Genomic DNA, 17,398 nt, shown 5'->3' with positions numbered 1-17,398 from the left:
GAAATGCGAGGCATCGGAAGGCTGAGCTGCAGCCTGGAAGGAGGTTAGCAGTGTTTAACATTTTTAAGGTTGACTTTGGCACAAAAAAAAAAAAAAAGTAGGGCAATAGTGATGAGACCTCCTAATGACACAACGCTGTAGGCAGCACCAGCATGGAGGAGGATGGGGATATCACCCAGGAAGAAAGGGATTGACCTTGACTGCCTTGTTCAAAACGGGATGAAAAGGTAGTAATAGTACTAAACACCAGGATTTCTTGCTATGGGATGGCAGCTCCGTGGCTGGGGCTGCCTAAGAGAACGATGTGAGGTCCTGGTTATCAGAGGTGCTCCTCTTGTGGTGTCTGATAGCACAAACGTGACATGGAGATGGGGAATCTCCTCTCCAAACCCATGAACAACACTCTGCGTCTGCACCTGAAAATGCTGATTTAATTCAGGAAGATTTTGAGGGGAAGGGTTGATTCAGGGAATACAACAGAAACTAAAAAGCTTTGGCTTGCTAGCTGCAGAGCCAAGCAATCTGATGGACTAAGGGACACAGGGCAGGGACCCCCAGAGAGAAGAAAAGCACTAAATAACCCAATGCTAACACAAAAACAAACCATAACCTGGCCATCGCCATCCTCAGGCTGGAAATGAGATGATGCCTCCGAACCACCAGGCTGGGGTCTTGGCACACTGTTCAAGTTGGAGTCATGCAAGTAAAAATCCCTAATTTCTGAGAGTGGTACCACACGTTACTGAAAAAGGCTGAACAACAGGGTGCCTACGATTTGATTTACTGGTCCAGAGCATCCCATCCAGTCCTACGTGCCTAAAGGTCCCTGCTGAGGTGATGTAGCAGAGCAGAAACAGGGGAAAAACTGCTCAAAAAAAAAAACAGAACGGGAAAAACTGTGACAGTCCTCACTTACATGATTAAACTTTTTAACCCCCAATACAAGGTGGTTGCACCCAAGCTGTGTGTTGGTATCAGTTTTTGGCTCATACCCCGTCCCACACCCAGCCTGGGAAATATGCATGGGACCACTGCAACAACAGAAAGGTGCAGGTGATCACGTCCCTGTGTCCAGGAACATGTCTTGGCACTGTTTAATTTATTAATGTAGACATAGCCTATGATCTGATCAGAAATCTCAGAAGACAAAGGAGAATTTCCAACCAAACCTGTGTGAGCAGCATTGCTGAGCATCTCACCAAGGTGGGCCATGTCCTCCAATGGAGATTTTCAAGAAAAGATGGGATAAAAATCAGCCTGGCATGGTCTAGAAACATCATCTCCTTCCTCAGGACTGGAATTTGGACCAGATCGTCTTGGGAGGTCCTTCAGCCCCACATTTCCACTACCGTAATGATGCAGCATGGATTCCCCATCCCCACACAGCCTGCGCCAGCCCTCCCGTGTGGACATCCCTCCCCGAATTAACTCCCCTTTCTCAGAAAAAGACCCAGCAGGTGCCCAGCACTGAGTCATTCATCTCTACAGCTTCTACGGTCTCCCCTTTGCTCCACATCCTTAGTACCTCCGGGCTTGAGATGAATGACAGCACATTAGCAACAGGCAATTAATTAATACCAGAGGCAGTTCCAATTTGTCCGTTGAAGCCTCTCTTGTTTTATTTCCTCTGATAGGAAAAGAAATTGGAGAAAAAAAAATAATTGCTTTGGTCAAAAAGGATATCTTTCTGGTGAAGAACTTGAGAACTAGGTTTCTCAATATCACTTCTCTGGGGAAAATTCATTGCCTTTTTACTCATTTCAACACAAAGGGAGCAATATTTCTCATTTCTGCAAAACGGGGCGATATTTCCCCTTTACCTGTTACATCTTTTTTTTTTTTTTTCATGGAAATAAAATGTTAAGAGAAGAAAGCAAGATGGAGGAAACCAAAACAAAACAGAATACATCTAACTTTAACATTTTTCCATCATTTTCCAAACAAAAATGGGAAACCTTCATTCCTTTGTGTATTTTTGCCAAACACACCTCAAATTGTTCCACTGCCCCCAGCAAACCCCACTGCCTGCACACCTGGTCACCTTCTGTCCCTGCTCCCAGACCCCCAGGGACAGCTCCAGCCTAGGAGTCCGTTCATCCCCACTGTCTCCATCCCAATCACCTCCATTCCCATCATCTCCATCCCCATCACCTCCGTCGCCATGGCCATGGTCTCCATCCTCATCCTCTCCAACCCCATCCTCTCCATCCCCATCCTCTCCATCCCCATAATCTCCATCCCCATCAACTCCATCCCCATCACCTCCATCTCCATCGTCTCCATCCCCATCACCTCCATCCCCATTGTCTCCATCCCCATTGTTCTCCATCCCCATCATTTCCATCCCCATCACCTCCATCCCCATCACCTCCATCTCCATCGTCTCCATCCCCATCACCTCCATCTCCATCGTCTCCATCCCCATCACCTCCACCCCCATTGTCTCCATCCCCATTGTTCTCCATCCCCATCATTTCCATCCCCATCACCTCCATCCCCATCACCTCCATCCCCATCATCTCCATCCCCATCACCTCCATCCCCATCACCTCCATCCCCATCACCTCCATCTCCATCCTCTCCATCCCCATCACCTCCATCCCCATCATCTCCATCCCCATCACCTCCATCCCTGCTTTGCTCCACCCAGAAGAGTTCAGGGGACAAAGCCCACTCCCAAGCTTTCAAGCACTGGAGTCACCAGGGCCACCTTTGTGCCCAACGCAGACGAAACCCCATGATGATGCCACCAGGTCCCCTTTCAGGACACCAGACAGCTGAACAAGAAAGGGCTCTATGCAGCAGCAAAGATGGGGCCCTTTCCATGAGTTCCCCCAGGCCAGGTCCTGGCTCCCATTTGTCCACCTAAAAGTCCTATCAGCCACCTAACCCTAGTTGTCCCAGCTGCTGAAGGATGCCCTGGTCCTTACATTGGTCCCTCACGGTCCACAGACCACCACAAGGAGCAGAGAAGAGAGTGGCGAAGGGAGATGCAAACTGCTCCCATAGCATTGCTTGGGCAGCCCACGTTTTTGGGAGGGAAACTGAGGCAAGAAGCACCTCGGTGCTGGAACCTGCATCACACCAAAGCACACCTGGCCACAGCGGTGGCTTCCAGCACCTCAGGAACAAAACAGGACACCAAACAGGGGAATGATGTCCCGAGGCTGCACTCTGTCCCCAGCCCTACAGCATGGTGTGAGTTCAGGTGGGTCCCTGCCTCAGTTTCCCCACTGCAGAAGAGGAACACCCATGGCACCACCTGGCCAGCAGATGCCATCGTGCACAACTCAACCACCTCCAAACCTCCTTGATCCCAAGGGCTCCAGCCCATACGTTGCCCCAGGAGTCACTTCACATATGGAAACCTTTAGGACTGAGCTCATCCTCCCAGCGTTTCCCTTGATGTTCTGTAGGATCCCTGGGGCACGCAGAGGCTCCTGCAGATGCATGCAGTCCTGCCATTGCTGCTCCAGCCTTGCTGAAATCTTCTGGGCTCAAACATTAACAAACACGGGGCACATCCTTGGCATCCATCACCAGGGCTGGGAGCAGCCTCCGTCCCCCGTGCCCATCACCACCAGGCACCCTCTGCTCTGTGGTGGAGGTCCCAGTGCACTATTCACTCGGTATAAAGAGGTTAAAAGGGGGAATTCCTCCCTTTTTCACGGCCTGGGGCTGGTCGCTCGATGTTCCCTAGCCGCTAAAAAACACAGCAATGCAGCAAGTTTTAAAACCATCAAAAAAATCTTCCTTGGCTTCACCCCTGAGCTGCTTCCCAGCATCCCATTACGCTGATCTGCAGCAGTGGCAAAGGGCTGTAAGGAAATCTCCCCCTTCTCCCTGTGCTGGTGATTGCAGGGAGGCTTCACCCACGCATGAGCATGGCAAAGGGCGCAGAGGACAAGCCCCGTGTTAGCCATCCTTGCTGCTCCCCAGTCATTAGGGGATGGTTTTGGCTCCTGCGTGGCCCAAAAGGTTGCCCAAATAGGTTTTGGAGTCTCCATCCTTGGAGATGTCCAAGGCTCACCCCGTAGGGGCTCCTGGGAGCAGCAAGGCTCTCAATAGTAACACGGATTTGGGGAATTTGGCTTTAAAAGAGAACCCAGACAATAAGCGACACTTAAAAGATGCCTAAATTGAGCAGAAAACGAGAACAATTAGCCACAACATCGCTAATGCATTGATGAAGAGGCGCTTACGGCGCAGGGCTGAGTGGCAGAGCAAACAACTCCTCCTGCAATGAGCTGCAAGGAACAAAATCATGGAAGCTGGGGGGAAGGAAAAGCCCTGGGGGTGTCCTAAAAGCTGAGGAGCAACACGGGGAAGGCTGAAGCCTTCTGCCCCAAGACCTTTTTGTAAGGGGGGATGCACAGCCCTGCTGCAATGGTGGCTGCACGGAGGGGCGGGATGCTGAGCATCCAAAGATTTAGGGGAAATAAGCCTAATTACCCTCTGCACCAGTGGAAGAGAGCGGCACAGCAGCTCTCCAGCTCCTGGACAGCTTCCAGCACCAAAAAACCTACACCCTGTAAGACGAGCAGACAAAAACGCCCCGAGTTGAACATCACAGAGGCACAAAGCGGGTTAAAGGACGGCGTGTTGCGCTTGGAAAACCCTTTTCCCTACAAAAGGGTTTATCCTTAGAAAAAACAGAGAACCCCAAAATCCCTGGCATCTCAGCAGACTGCCAGCAGCTGGATGCACAGCGCCCACAGCATCCCTGGCATCCCAGGGGAGAGCCAGGCCTGGCCCCAAACTACAACCCCCAAAATAATCCAAATCTCACTGTTTGAGCCATTTCCTGGCCAGGATGTTTGAAATCCGCATGGATTTATTACCTGTTTGATGCACAGCCTGCTCCCTAACCCCTCCCCAGGGAAGAAAAGCGGGCTCTCTCCTAACACCATCACCACCGTGGCACGCACGTAGGCGCGGGGAGAAGCGACGGGACCGCGGTGAGGCTTTGCTCCCAGCCAGCCCCACCAGCCCCGCTCTCTGCCACCGCCACCCCACTCTCGGCGGCGGTGGGCTCTGCCAAAAGAAAGCTCTGGAAAACACGATCGCAGCAAATCCCCGTTGCAAACGTACGCGGCAGGGCAGCAGCCGCCCCGCCACTTTTTGTTTTGCATTCCCGACGCATCCAAAAACACCAGCGGCGAGGAGTTCAGCGCACGTAGATCCCAAAAGGGGGTCCCTTCCTCGGGTGAAATTGGGGCACCCGGACCCGGGGAGGGGATTAAGGGGGGGGGATATGGGGATATGCCACCCCACGGCACGTTAAACATGGCAGCATCCGAAGGCTGCCCCACCCAAGGACGCGCGTCACCCGCATCCTGCCGCGTCCCCGGGATGCTTTGTCTCGGGGATGCCGCCGGCCCCGTCGCGAGTGGGATCGGTGCCGGTGGGGTCGCAGCGGGTTTCTGGGCACGTAGGGATGCTCTGGGGAAGGACCACAGGAGATCCGGGTGTTGGGGGTGAAACGGTCCAAAGCTCCCCATGCTAGACAAGCTGGTGGCAGGGGGCGAGTTTGGGGGGGTGGGAATTTTGTGGGTGGGAATTTTGGGGTGGGAAATTCGGGGTGGGAAATTCAGGGTGGGAATTTCAGGAGTGGGAATTTCGGGAACTAGGAATTTCGGGGTGGGTAATTTGGGGCTGCAGCCCCACCCGGAGCTGTGAACCCCCGCCCCCCCCCCGAAAAGACCCCACACATTTCCCCCCCTGCACAGCACCCACCCGTACCCCATCGGCACCCCAAAGAGGCGGCCCCACAAAGCTTCGTAGCCTCTTTCCCCTTCCCACCGGGTGGGCAGGGGTGGCCCCGGGGGGGTCTCACCTGTAGGACGAGCTGACCCCCGCCGCCACCACCTCCTCCTTGATCTGCCTGTTGAGGGCATCGGCAGCCGCCCTGCCCCTGCCCGCCTCCGCCTGCTGCCCCCCGGGCTCCTCGCCCTTCTGCCGGCCCTTCTCCCTCCCGGCCCCGGCTTTGGGATGCTCTTCCTCGGCCTCGGTGTCTTCCTCCTTCTTCCTCCTCTTCTCCTGAGCCGGCTTCTCCGGGGATGCTCGCTCCGGACCGAGGACCGGCGAGGGTCCCGCTTTCGGGATCCAAGGGTGATCCCCCCTTTTGGGGATGGGCCAGGCGCGGAAATCCTTCTGGTACTGCGTCTCCTTCTCGAAGGGCGCATCCGAAGGCTGGTACTCGCTCTTGGGCTTGCAGCTGGGCTCCGGCCGCTGCACCTTCCAGGGTTTGTAGTCGTGCCGCATCACCGAATCGGCGGGGGGAGAAGCGTGCGGGGCCGGGCCGGGCCGTGCCGACCCGGGAGCCGCTTCCCCACCTCCTCCTCCTCCCGCAGCAGCAGCAGCAGCATCGGCACCGGGCTGGGTGGCGATGGGGACCGAGGGGCGCTGGGGGGGAGCGGGGACCACGGGCTGGGGCTGCTGCTGCTGCTGCAGGGGGTGCTGGGGGTGCTGAGGATGCTGCTGCTGCTCGGTGGCCTCCGAGTATTTGGTGAAGACCAAGGGCACGGCGATGTCCGCCTTGTCCAGCTGGTTCCAGAAGCGGGCGATGCAGCAGGCGCGGGTGATGCAGGGCCACGCCATGGTGGCCACGGGAGGGGACCGGGAGAAGGGACAGGGAGAGGGGACGAGGAAGGGGGGACGAGGAAAGGGGACGCGCCCGGGGAGGCGCAGCGCAGGCACCGCGCAGCGCAGCGCAGCGCAACGCGCCCCGCCCGCGGGGGGGGGGGGGGGGGGGGAAGGGGGAGGAAGGGAGGGAGGGGGAGGGGTCTGTTTGGGGAGGGGGAGGGGTTTTAGGGAGGGGGAGGGGTGTACCTGCACGCGTGCACCTGGAGGGGGCGCGTGCACGGCCGGGTGTGCAAGGTGGGGGGGGGAGAAAAGGAGTGCGTGGGGGGAGAGGGGTGTAAGGGTGTGCAGGGAGTTGCGCAGTGCGTGTGCATGTAAATGCGTGTGTGCGTGCAGGGGAACACGCGTGTGCACGTATGAACGCACGTGCACACGCATGAACACATGTGCAACACACGCAACACATGCACAAACATGTGCACACAAACAAACATGCACACATGCACACGCACACACAAGAACACACATGCAAGACACGCAATACATTCACACACATGAACACACGTGCACACACAAACACATGTGCACACATGTGAACACGTGCATATGCATTAACACACATGGACACATGCATACACATTCACACACAAACATGTGTACACACACGTGCACACATAACATACATGCACACGTTCACTTGCACACACATGCACAGATTTGCGCACACATGAACACATGCGCACATGTATGCACACGCATACACTTTCACATACATGTACACACACGAACACACACACACACAAGGACACAAACATGCATGCACACATATCCTTACACACGTATGCACACTCACACATGCACAGATACCTGCACATGGCTATGTGCATGTGCACATACATGTGAGTACTCATTCCTGTGCACATGCATGCACACATATAGGCAACAGTCACACATGTGAACAAGACCCATGTGACCAGACAGACCTGCATTCACATAAGTGTACATGCACATTTGCATGCACATGCACATTTGCATACACTCGCACATGTACATGCACATACATGTGCACACACAAAAATGCAAATGCAATGTGCACACATATGCATCTTACACTTGTATGCACATTTGCACAACCATATGTGCACGTGCATGCATACCTATATGCATGCACACACCTGCACACATGCAGGCACGCACACTTGCACACATACCTGGAAGACATACACTTGTGGAAGACATCTACACACACAGACTTATTGAACAAACATACATGCACGCACTTGCACTCTCTTGTATTGCACATGCACATGCACACTCATATTTGTACACACATGCACATGCAAAACCATGCCTATACACTCAGACAGAGATGCAGACATGCACATGCAAGATGTATGCAAATGAATGCATATGCACACACGTGCACATGTGCAAGCACACACATGTACAGAGATGCATGTGTACATGCACATACACGTTTACAAACATATGCACACATATATGCATGCACACACACCTGCATGTCTGTCTATATACACATACAGCAGCACCCATGTCTGCACACACATGCATACACATTTGTGCACACACATGCACACGAACTTGCATATGGAAACACATATGCACACATACTTGCATGTGCACATGCACACACATCAACCACATGCATGAATACTTGTGCAAATATATGGGTACAAATGTGAACACAATCACACACACCTACATACACACATGCATGCACACTTTTGTTTGGATACATGTGTACACATACACACACACATGCAAGACATTCATTCACATGTGCACAATCACATGCATGCACTCACATGCACAAGCACACATACATGAACACATTTGCACACATACAATCACACATATGCACTGACAGGCACAGTCAGGCACACACCTCCACATGTGCACATGTGCACAGATGTGGGCACACACTTGTACACACATGTACATATGCATGCACATGTTTACATGCACGCGTATACATGCATACACACCTATGCACATGCATAATAATATACACACATACGCAGGCACAGGTGCACACACACACACACATGAAAAGAGGGACACATGCACAGACATCCACACGTATTCACATGCACACTGGCACAGATACACACGTGTGCAACATAGACTTTCATACAGAGACATACATGTGCATGCACATATACATGCATGCGCACACATGCACACAGATTTGGACTCAGACACACACACATATATGTTCACATATGGACACCTGCACAAATGTACTTGCATATAGATGGGCACGCACACACGCACAGATGCTTGCATGCACATATGTGTGCGGGCATGCACACATGCCTTGCATGCACATTCATGCCTACATAAATACACAAACAGACATGGAAGTACTTGCACACATATAGATGTGCACATACACGTGTGCTCAAAGACACACATGCAGACGTGCGTGCAAATAAGTGCACACAGATGCATGCAAGCGCACAGATCTTTAACAAGCTGCATTGCCAGGCTGCAACGGACCGATTTCCCCTGCCTGTCAGTTTTTTATGGATAAAACTGCACACACAAACACATGCACATGCATGCAGACACGCACATGCATGCACAGACACATGCATGCACACACATATTTATTTTATTTCACCTGATTATTTTTCCACATTTCACTGCAGTGTTGCAGCTGCAAAACTGAAGCAAAACACCCCCTCCAAACCCATGTTTGCTGCAAGTCCCACCAATGGCTCCTCCTAACGCTCACTCCCAGCGTGGACTCAAAACCCCAAATCCCACCCCGTACCCCTCTGAGACCCTTGAATCCGAATAGGGCATTGCAGTCAGAAAGCTGATCCCCACCAGACAGCGCCTGCAGCTGCTGGGAATGCAGTGAGAGGCAGGATTACTCGTGCTGGGATTGTTTCTTTACTTCAACATTTTGCAAACCCTTACTGATTCAGGCCCTGAGGGTTTGTTTTTTTATTATTTTTTTTCCCATCTTTGCTTTGATTTGCTTAATTTCATTCTTGCCTGTAGTTAAATAGAGATAACCTGTTCTACAGATGGCATCAGAGCCCTCACTGTTAGGATTGACTGAGTGGAAGGGCTGCCCTTGAAAAAAAAAATGCATTATTATTTGCAGATGGAGGTGTCTATACACAAGCATTGCTTTAGCCACCAGGGTTATATCGTCCTTGCTTTTGCAACCGGTGCAATTAGAAGAGGTGATCATCATTAAAGATTTAGGCAGCTCTTCAGCGTTCAGGTGGGAATCGCATTTTTTTTTTTAATGCCCTATGTATTGCATTTATAATAAGTGTGGTATGTGCTCCTTTGTACCCACAACAGAAGTGCTAATCACAGTGTAGGCCAATTCTTCCTCTTAAACCCACTACGATAAAGGCAAACCCAGGAGGGGGCAATGACAACTTTGCATTCAGCTCTCCCCACGCTGCATTTTCCTTCTGCACAGGATGAAGCCATCGGCTCATCCAGGCCATGCAGCAAGTGATGGGAGAGTTGTCCCAAAACTGCTGGCATCGGACTGCCTGGCCCAAGTCCTGCTTTTATTTTTTTTTTTTTTTTTTTTTTAACCTACTGCTTTCTGCACAGGATGATACCAAAAGGCTTTTGCAGCCGATGCACTGTAGTTTTAAAGAAATAGATTGGACCAGCAGCAAGGCAAAGTGGAAAAGCATCGCCCTACGATGGGAAAACCCACCCAAGGTCTGCAAGATTGCAAAGGGATCGAGCCTGTCGGCTGCTGAACCTCAAAGATGTGCTTATTTTTAAATGCTCTCTGTAATTCCATTTACCTGAAGCCTGCCGTGGTGATTTATTAGGGTGTAAAACGCATCTTGGTCTGAGATATGATACCCGCAGCGAACACGCTCTGCAGAAAGCATCCTGTACTCCATCCACGCTGCTGTCGGGTTTGTTGCACTAAGGGTTATCAGCGTAGTTAATGGCCTTTAGTGGCCTTTAGTGTAACATGGAGCAGGAAGAAATACTTTCAAGACCTGTTCCCACCCCAGTCTCTTACCCTGCCAGCTCGGGGGCAGTGTCTGCCTTCAGGCAAGTCTATGTGTGTATTTGCAGCACCAAACCCAGCCTGGTTCAGCTCGAGGAGTTGCACCAATGTGGCAGCAGCTCCGTGCCCAAGGTGATGCATTAGTGTGTTTCTGGTGGCTGCAAGCCCATACGAACCCACTGCAGCAGCTCCCATTTTGCAGCTGCAGCGTTCCCAGCCCTGCATCCAGCACGCCTGCTCACTGGGGTTCTGCACAGCGCCTCGCATCCCTTTGGGACCTGGGTATTTGCATGTGCGCAGCGACTGGGGTGATTCTGAACCTCTTTCTGGGCTCGTCTCATATGAAAATGCTCAGTCATGCACCACCCATCTCCTTTTTTTTCGTAAGCTGAGACATGGGCAGAGCTGCTCTGGGAGGTTTTGCAGCGTCAGGAGGCTCTGCAGATACCAGGCAGACCTGCATGAAGCAAGAAGCTGCAGAACGAAAAAAAAAATGCTTGGTGTCTCCTGAAGTGAACTATACAGTTATATATAAATCCTGAAGCATAGCTGCTCATTCACTTTCAGGAATCAGCCATGGAAATAATTTAATCGCTTACGTCAAGTAAAATCCATTAGCTCTAATCAGCCCGATTGAGTTGCTGGCTACAAACCTCTCTCAGAGAGCATGGGAGTTAAATAAATAAAAATGCCTCCACGTTTAAATTGCAGCCACCGCAGCAGAGAGCAGGGACAGCTTTCCCCGTCCCCAGCCTCTTCTGGGAAACAGCCACAGCCAAATGTGCTGCTGCGTGGTGGGACGTAGGGTTGGGGATGGCCAAGGACATGGCCATCGCTCTGCATCGGGCTGTAACAAAGTGTGCATGACACTAAGGGTACCATGGAGGGGTGCAAAATGGAGAAAGCCCCAAATTTTGCAGCACCCAAAATCAGTGTTGCCTTCAGGCAGTGGTCCTGGGTCCTGTCTATGCTGGCTTCCCTTGGTGCAGAGGCAAGGAACAGCTCCAGATGCCCCCGTACAATGCTGATGGACATGGTTTGGGAGCTGATTACTGGGGGACCTGGTGAATCCTCTCCTGGCACCCTCAGATGAAGCCAGGATGACTTTCAGCTGAATTCCAGCTACTGGTGTCCAGCCTGGGGCAGGTCTGAAGCTGCTTCTGCTGCCACTGTGAAGGCTCGCCCAGATTTCCATTTTTCCCTGCTGGAACCAGTGGTGAAGAGGGCTCGGCTTTTTGTCTCAGATCAGCGGCTGACGTCTTATCACATGCTGTCTGTGCACGTTTCCTCCCCATGCATACACATACCCCCCAATAATTCCAAGAAGTAATGATATGGCATTGTAGGAGCAGTGCAGCAAAGCTCAGTGCAAGACCTTATAGGAGGGGAAGATGGTTTTATTTGGAAAAAAAAATAAAAGGAAAAAGCAGCAGTGGCCATCTCAAAGGGAGGCACCTGGGGATCACCAACCTCCCTGCCAGCATCGGAGGAGGGAAATGGCAGCTCAGCCCATTGCTCGTGGGAGATCTCCAATAAGAGGTGTCATGAAGTGAAAATGGAAAAAAAAAAAATCAAAACAAAACAAAACCACCACCAACAGCAACTAAAAAATGTTGGGGTTGTAGAAAGACTCCCTTAGGAGTCTTTCTCTGCCCTTATAGAGGGACCCCGGACGTCAGCTTTGCTGGCTGAAGCTGGTGAGACCCCAGCTCCAAGGTTAGACCTCGATCACACCTGGACCCCCCTCAGAGAAAATATTCAGCTCCACACTACCCTGGTGAGGTGCAGAAAGCTCTTTTTACCTACGTTTGTGCCCAATGGCTCTGCTGCCTCCATGTCCCTGCCACAGCACGATTATCCCGGGCACCCACGCAGCTTTGCAGGCTCTGTCTCTGCAGCAGTGACACTTCTGAATTGCTCCTGTCCCCAGCAAGTGCCACCAGGGACAAGGGAATATGACAGCACAGCAGGTGGCCACTTACAGAGGACTTTTGCTGGCATCTCACGTCTTAAATCATTTTCTAATCACACACAACCGCTGTGAATGAGGATCTGCCTGGGGTGTTCTTTTTCTCCTTGTCGACTTTGTTTATGATTCCTATATGTTGGGATGGTGCTTCAAGGCTGAATGGGATGGCAGCTGAAGGAAATCCATATCAGAGAGCTGCATAAAGAGAATAATTCCGCACACAGAGGGAAGAATTTGACCCAGCCAGATCTCAGAATAAATTTTTATGGAGATTTTGCAACAGGTAGATGAGGGTGTAATGTCAGAGAGACTGTTTATTGAAATGATCTGCATTAAATAAATAGCAGCAGGGAGAAGTGGGCTTCTGTCCCACCCACAGCTGGGGATGGACAAAGAACAAACTCAACGCAACAGTGTCGCACGAGCCTGGGGAGTGAGGGGCTCCGCAGCAAGGAGGACCTTGCAGGGGAGATGCATTTACTGCTGGTGGAGTGATGGGCCAAGAAGGCATGGGACTCAGAGGAACCACTGGAGAGTTGCTAAAAGGTTGTCCTCAGCTTCCTCCTGATATCTGGGCCTCCCACTGGAGGGGAAATAAGGCTGGTGGGGAGACCTAGGAGCCCATATGGATGACTGAGGTTCTTCGGAGAAGAAAAAGAGGGTTGTCTATGGCTAGAAGAGAAGGAAAGTGATTTGGAGAGAGCTTCTAGCTCTTCCACGGGTGCTGTGTAACAGAAGGGCCTACATGTGGTGGAGTTTCAATAAGAGGCTCAAACAGGGGTTGTATCCAGCTCCTATTAGCAGAGCAAAGCAGGACAGCAGTGGAGCCTCCTGGCCTCCCCTGCACGCAATACATGTCACTGCCCTGCTCCTTGCACCGTGCAGGTCCTCCTCAGCCCTGATCCTGGAGCGTGGTCAGGTTTCCACGTGGAACCTGCTCTCTTCTGGCCATGCAGGCTGGTGGGGACACCCTGCCGTGCTGATTTGCAAAGCTCGGTGACTTGCAAAGCCCGCAGCGCAGTGACTCAGGGCTTTACGGGTTCCTTCTCGTACTCAGAGATGGACATTGATCAACTGAATCGCAAGGGCCGCTGATAAAGGGATTACAGAGGACGACCTATTGAGGGATTAAAGGAATTTATGTTCTCAGATGAAACGTAAGCCACAGGAGATCGGATAAATAACTATAAATACCTGAGCAGGAAAAGGCCAAGGAGAATGTGGCTGAAGATATATCATAGAGCACATGAGTGCAAGTGCCCGGGTATGTCAGGAAATAAAGAGAAGTGCTGAGAAACTTACAAAAACTGAGAAAATTGAGGTTTAAAAGCCCTAGGGCTGCGAATAAGTGTAAATTAAACAGCAGCAAAATTCCCCAGGAGGTGCTACCATGGGACTTGTAGGGATTAGTTGTGGGTGGTACTGGAGGGGGTTGCTCTGCCTGCAGTCCCCACTCAGTGATGATCTCCCTCTGATGCTCCTAAGGAGAGCTCCTGCTTCATCTCTTCCCCAACTAAAACCCAAGCCAGTAAAGAGAGAAGAAAGAAGATGTAAAAGCAAGCAGAGAAGCATGAAGTAGCAGGAGGAACAGTGTGGGCCTTTTGGTAGGCACATCCTGCCGTGGGGAGATTCATCTGAGGGCCAGTGAAATTTTCCCATCGTTATCATTGCTCTTGAATTTCAAATCATCACCCAAGTCTAGAAAGGGAAAGTTGCTGGAAGTTACATGGAAACCCTGGGAGTAAATCTACATCTTCTCATTGCCAAATAAAAGATTACCCTTCTCATCCCCTATCGTCACTTCCCACTGAGCAGGGACAAGAGGACTGTGGCACTGCAGGGGCAGACCTGAGGTAAGGTTGCTCTTAATACATGCTCTGTATTAAGCATGGCTCCTTCCTACAAGAAGAACACTGCAAGGTGATCCCCCCCAGCCCTAGCACCTTGACTTTTTGCCTCTGCATCCCTGGCCCAGAGCTGCATGAAGCCACTCGAAAGCTAAAATCCTTCTTGCAATTCTGACCTGAGGGGTTTCACACCAGCCCAGCTCCATCACAAAGTCTTCTTTGTTGATGATGTTGCTATTTTTTTTCCCCTCAAAGTTATGATCCCATGGCTATTAAGAGTTGTGAAGGGGGCTCCGGTAGCAGCAAGACCTTTAGTCAGGATGGGGGGGACCATGATGGGACCAGGACCTCTCTATAAAGCAGTGCAGAGCTGATGGAAGTGCCTTTTTCAGCTGTCACCCCCCTCTTCCGTTGTCCTGACAGAAATAAGACAGAAACAGGAAGGGAGAGCAAGAGGAGAGGGGCAGAGCGGAACAAGGGGACTGGTAAAGAGCAGGACGAGATCTTTGGAGGTGCCTCCCTGCAGAGAGAGGAATGACTTAGGCCTGGATGTAGCCTGAGGTGCTTATGTGAGCCAAAATAGGCCCTTCATATGCCTGGATGTAGCCTGAGGTGCTACAATGGGCCAAAATAGGCCCTTCGTAGGCCTGGATATAGCCTGAGGTGCTAATGTGGGTGAAAATAAGCCCTTCGTAGGCCTGGATGTTGCCTGGGGTGCTAAAGTGTGCCAAAATAGCCTTTTCACAGGGCTGGATGTTGCCTGAGCTGCTAACGTGAGACAAAATAGCCCCTTCATAGGCCTGGATGTTGCCTGGGGTGATAATGTGAGCCAAAATAGCCCTTTCATAGGCCTGGATGTAGCCTGGGGTGCTAACATGGGCCAAAATAGCCCCTTCAAGTTCCTGCTCCTCAACAGCTCTGGGCTGAAGTCTTCCCTAGCATGAGACCAGTGCCTGCAGGGAGCAATTTGCCTCCTTCAGAGCTAGACAGCTCAAAGAAGCGAGCTGAATGCCCATGAATGCCTGGCCTGCTGCAATCCTGTGGGAATCCTGGGCTTAGACTTCAATATCCCAGCACTGGGATGGTGGGGCCAAGGAGTGGGGCTGGTTGGAAGTGGTCTTGGGGGTCTCATGGTTCAGGGACAGCCTTCAACAGCACCACTAAAAACTCTTCCAGAAACCACGGTCCCTGCTTGGAAGCTTGTTGGGTTTCATAGGCCTCTAGACACAGCCTTCATGGAAATATTTGTCACCTTTCTGCTCACCATACAAATTCTTTTCTCCTCTATTTTACCTACTCACAGCAAAGAGCTGCATCTCTCTTGCCTCCTCCTGGCAGTCTGGGAATCTCCGAGTCCTTTCTAATTTAAGCCGAAGATTTCAAAGGCCTTTATAAGTATTTTTCTCTCCTGATTTAAGGAAACAGAGATACAAAAAGCAAATGGCATGCCCGAGGCAGAGCAGGACATAAATATTTATTACCCAGCTGAGCCTCGCTTCACTCTTTGGTCAGCTTTTCCAAGGAGCCGGCTTGTACATCAGTAAATCTGAAACATGCTTTTTTTCTTGTAATAATAACCCAAAAGGAAAGAGCTGCTTAGGGAAACAGGGGCACGTCTGCTTTGGGGTTTGGCCCGAAACATCTGGGAACAGAAAACTTCCTAGCTGTTTGGGTGTCCTTCGGGGCTCAGGTGGGACCCTTCCCACTAGCAGGACTGCGAGGACTGTCCCCTCGTTGGTCCCCCAAGAGCCTCCCCAGCCACAATGGGGCATGCACAGTGCAGGAGGACCAGAAGCCCTGCACCTGCAGCTCTCTGCAGGGCGTTTTGGGAATCGCTGGTGGTTTCTCACCAGGAAACATCCCGTCTCCAAGCAACAGAGCCAAACGGGTTAAAAGCCTCCTTTGCTTTCCAAAGCAGACAAGGCCTGGAGACAAAGGATGGTGAAGGGGAGGGATGCAAATGGCACCTGAGCCAGTTTTATCTCAATGAAAGCAACCGGTGTCTTTAGGAAAAGAGCCCTTGGGGTTTCACCAGAGCTGTGTGGTTTGTATTGACTACAGAAAACGGAGTCTAAAAGCTGTAAATTCCTTATAGCTTGGCATGTTCCTAGGGCCTGACAAAGGGGAGGATTACTTTTCAGCTAGCACCTCTGATTTACTTTTGCCAAGGGTTGTTTTTACTTTTGTTCTGTAATTCTTGGGCACGGTGAGCTTGGGGATTTGAAATGCCCCTTAGACAAGCAGGCAACGCCTTTGTATGTGCGCCGGTGCTTTCGTAGCAGATCAGCTTATTGTTTAATTCAGTCTGTTAGCTGTATTACTCTGTATCCTGGTTACAACAAGACCCTTGGTTTTCTTGGGCCTCCCATGAGATGATTTCTTTGTTTACCTGAGTGGCTTGTGAGTTCTGCAAGGACTCTTTTTTTCCCCAAATTTCTGAAAATTGTCCACGCAGAAAATTGCAGGGTGGAATTTGATGCATGTGTCGTGTCAAAGGTGCAGCCCGTGCACCTGCTTAGAGGCAGAAATGCAAAAACGAGGCTGCGTTTCCTTTCTCATTCATCCATGTAAAGATATGCAAGGATGCATGTGGACACTTGTCTGCCTCATCCATCCACCCAAACACCCATCCATCCACCCTTCCACACCCCCAATCCCCCACTCATTCATCCACCCACCCCATTATCATCCCACCCACCACTCCATCCACCCACCCATGCCTCCATTCATCCCTCCATCCCTCTATCTCTCCATCCATCCATCCATCCAATCCATCCATCCGTCCATCCGTCCATCCGTCCGTCCATCCATCCATCCATCCATCCCTCCCTCCATCCATCCTCTGGCAGAGGTGTGAGCCTGCTTGTGCGCCCCAGTGAAACACCCATGCGCTGTTTGCACACCTCCATGGCTCACACAGAAACCCACCCAGCCCTTTGCACGCCCAGCAGGCACAGCCTTGAGCTTTATCTACAC

The 17,398-nt window shown here is 51.4% G+C and overlaps 1 protein-coding gene across 1 annotated transcript in view; it reads right to left on the bottom strand.

The window, feature by feature from the left end:
- MAP6 (microtubule associated protein 6) overlaps positions 1-6,738 on the bottom strand; it is a 37,365-nt gene extending 30,627 nt beyond the window's left edge. The window contains exon 1 of the mRNA XM_066990022.1: positions 5,837-6,738. Within this exon, the coding sequence (XP_066846123.1) occupies positions 5,837-6,600 (764 nt within the window). The 5' untranslated portion in view covers positions 6,601-6,738. The remainder of the gene's footprint in view (positions 1-5,836) is intronic.
- Between the last annotated feature and the right edge of the window lie 10,660 nt (positions 6,739-17,398).

Source organism: Anser cygnoides, chromosome 1, assembly GCF_040182565.1.
Source record: "Anser cygnoides isolate HZ-2024a breed goose chromosome 1, Taihu_goose_T2T_genome, whole genome shotgun sequence".
Lineage (NCBI taxonomy): Eukaryota > Metazoa > Chordata > Aves > Anseriformes > Anatidae > Anser > Anser cygnoides.
This window is presented reverse-complemented; position numbering and strand designations above follow the sequence as displayed.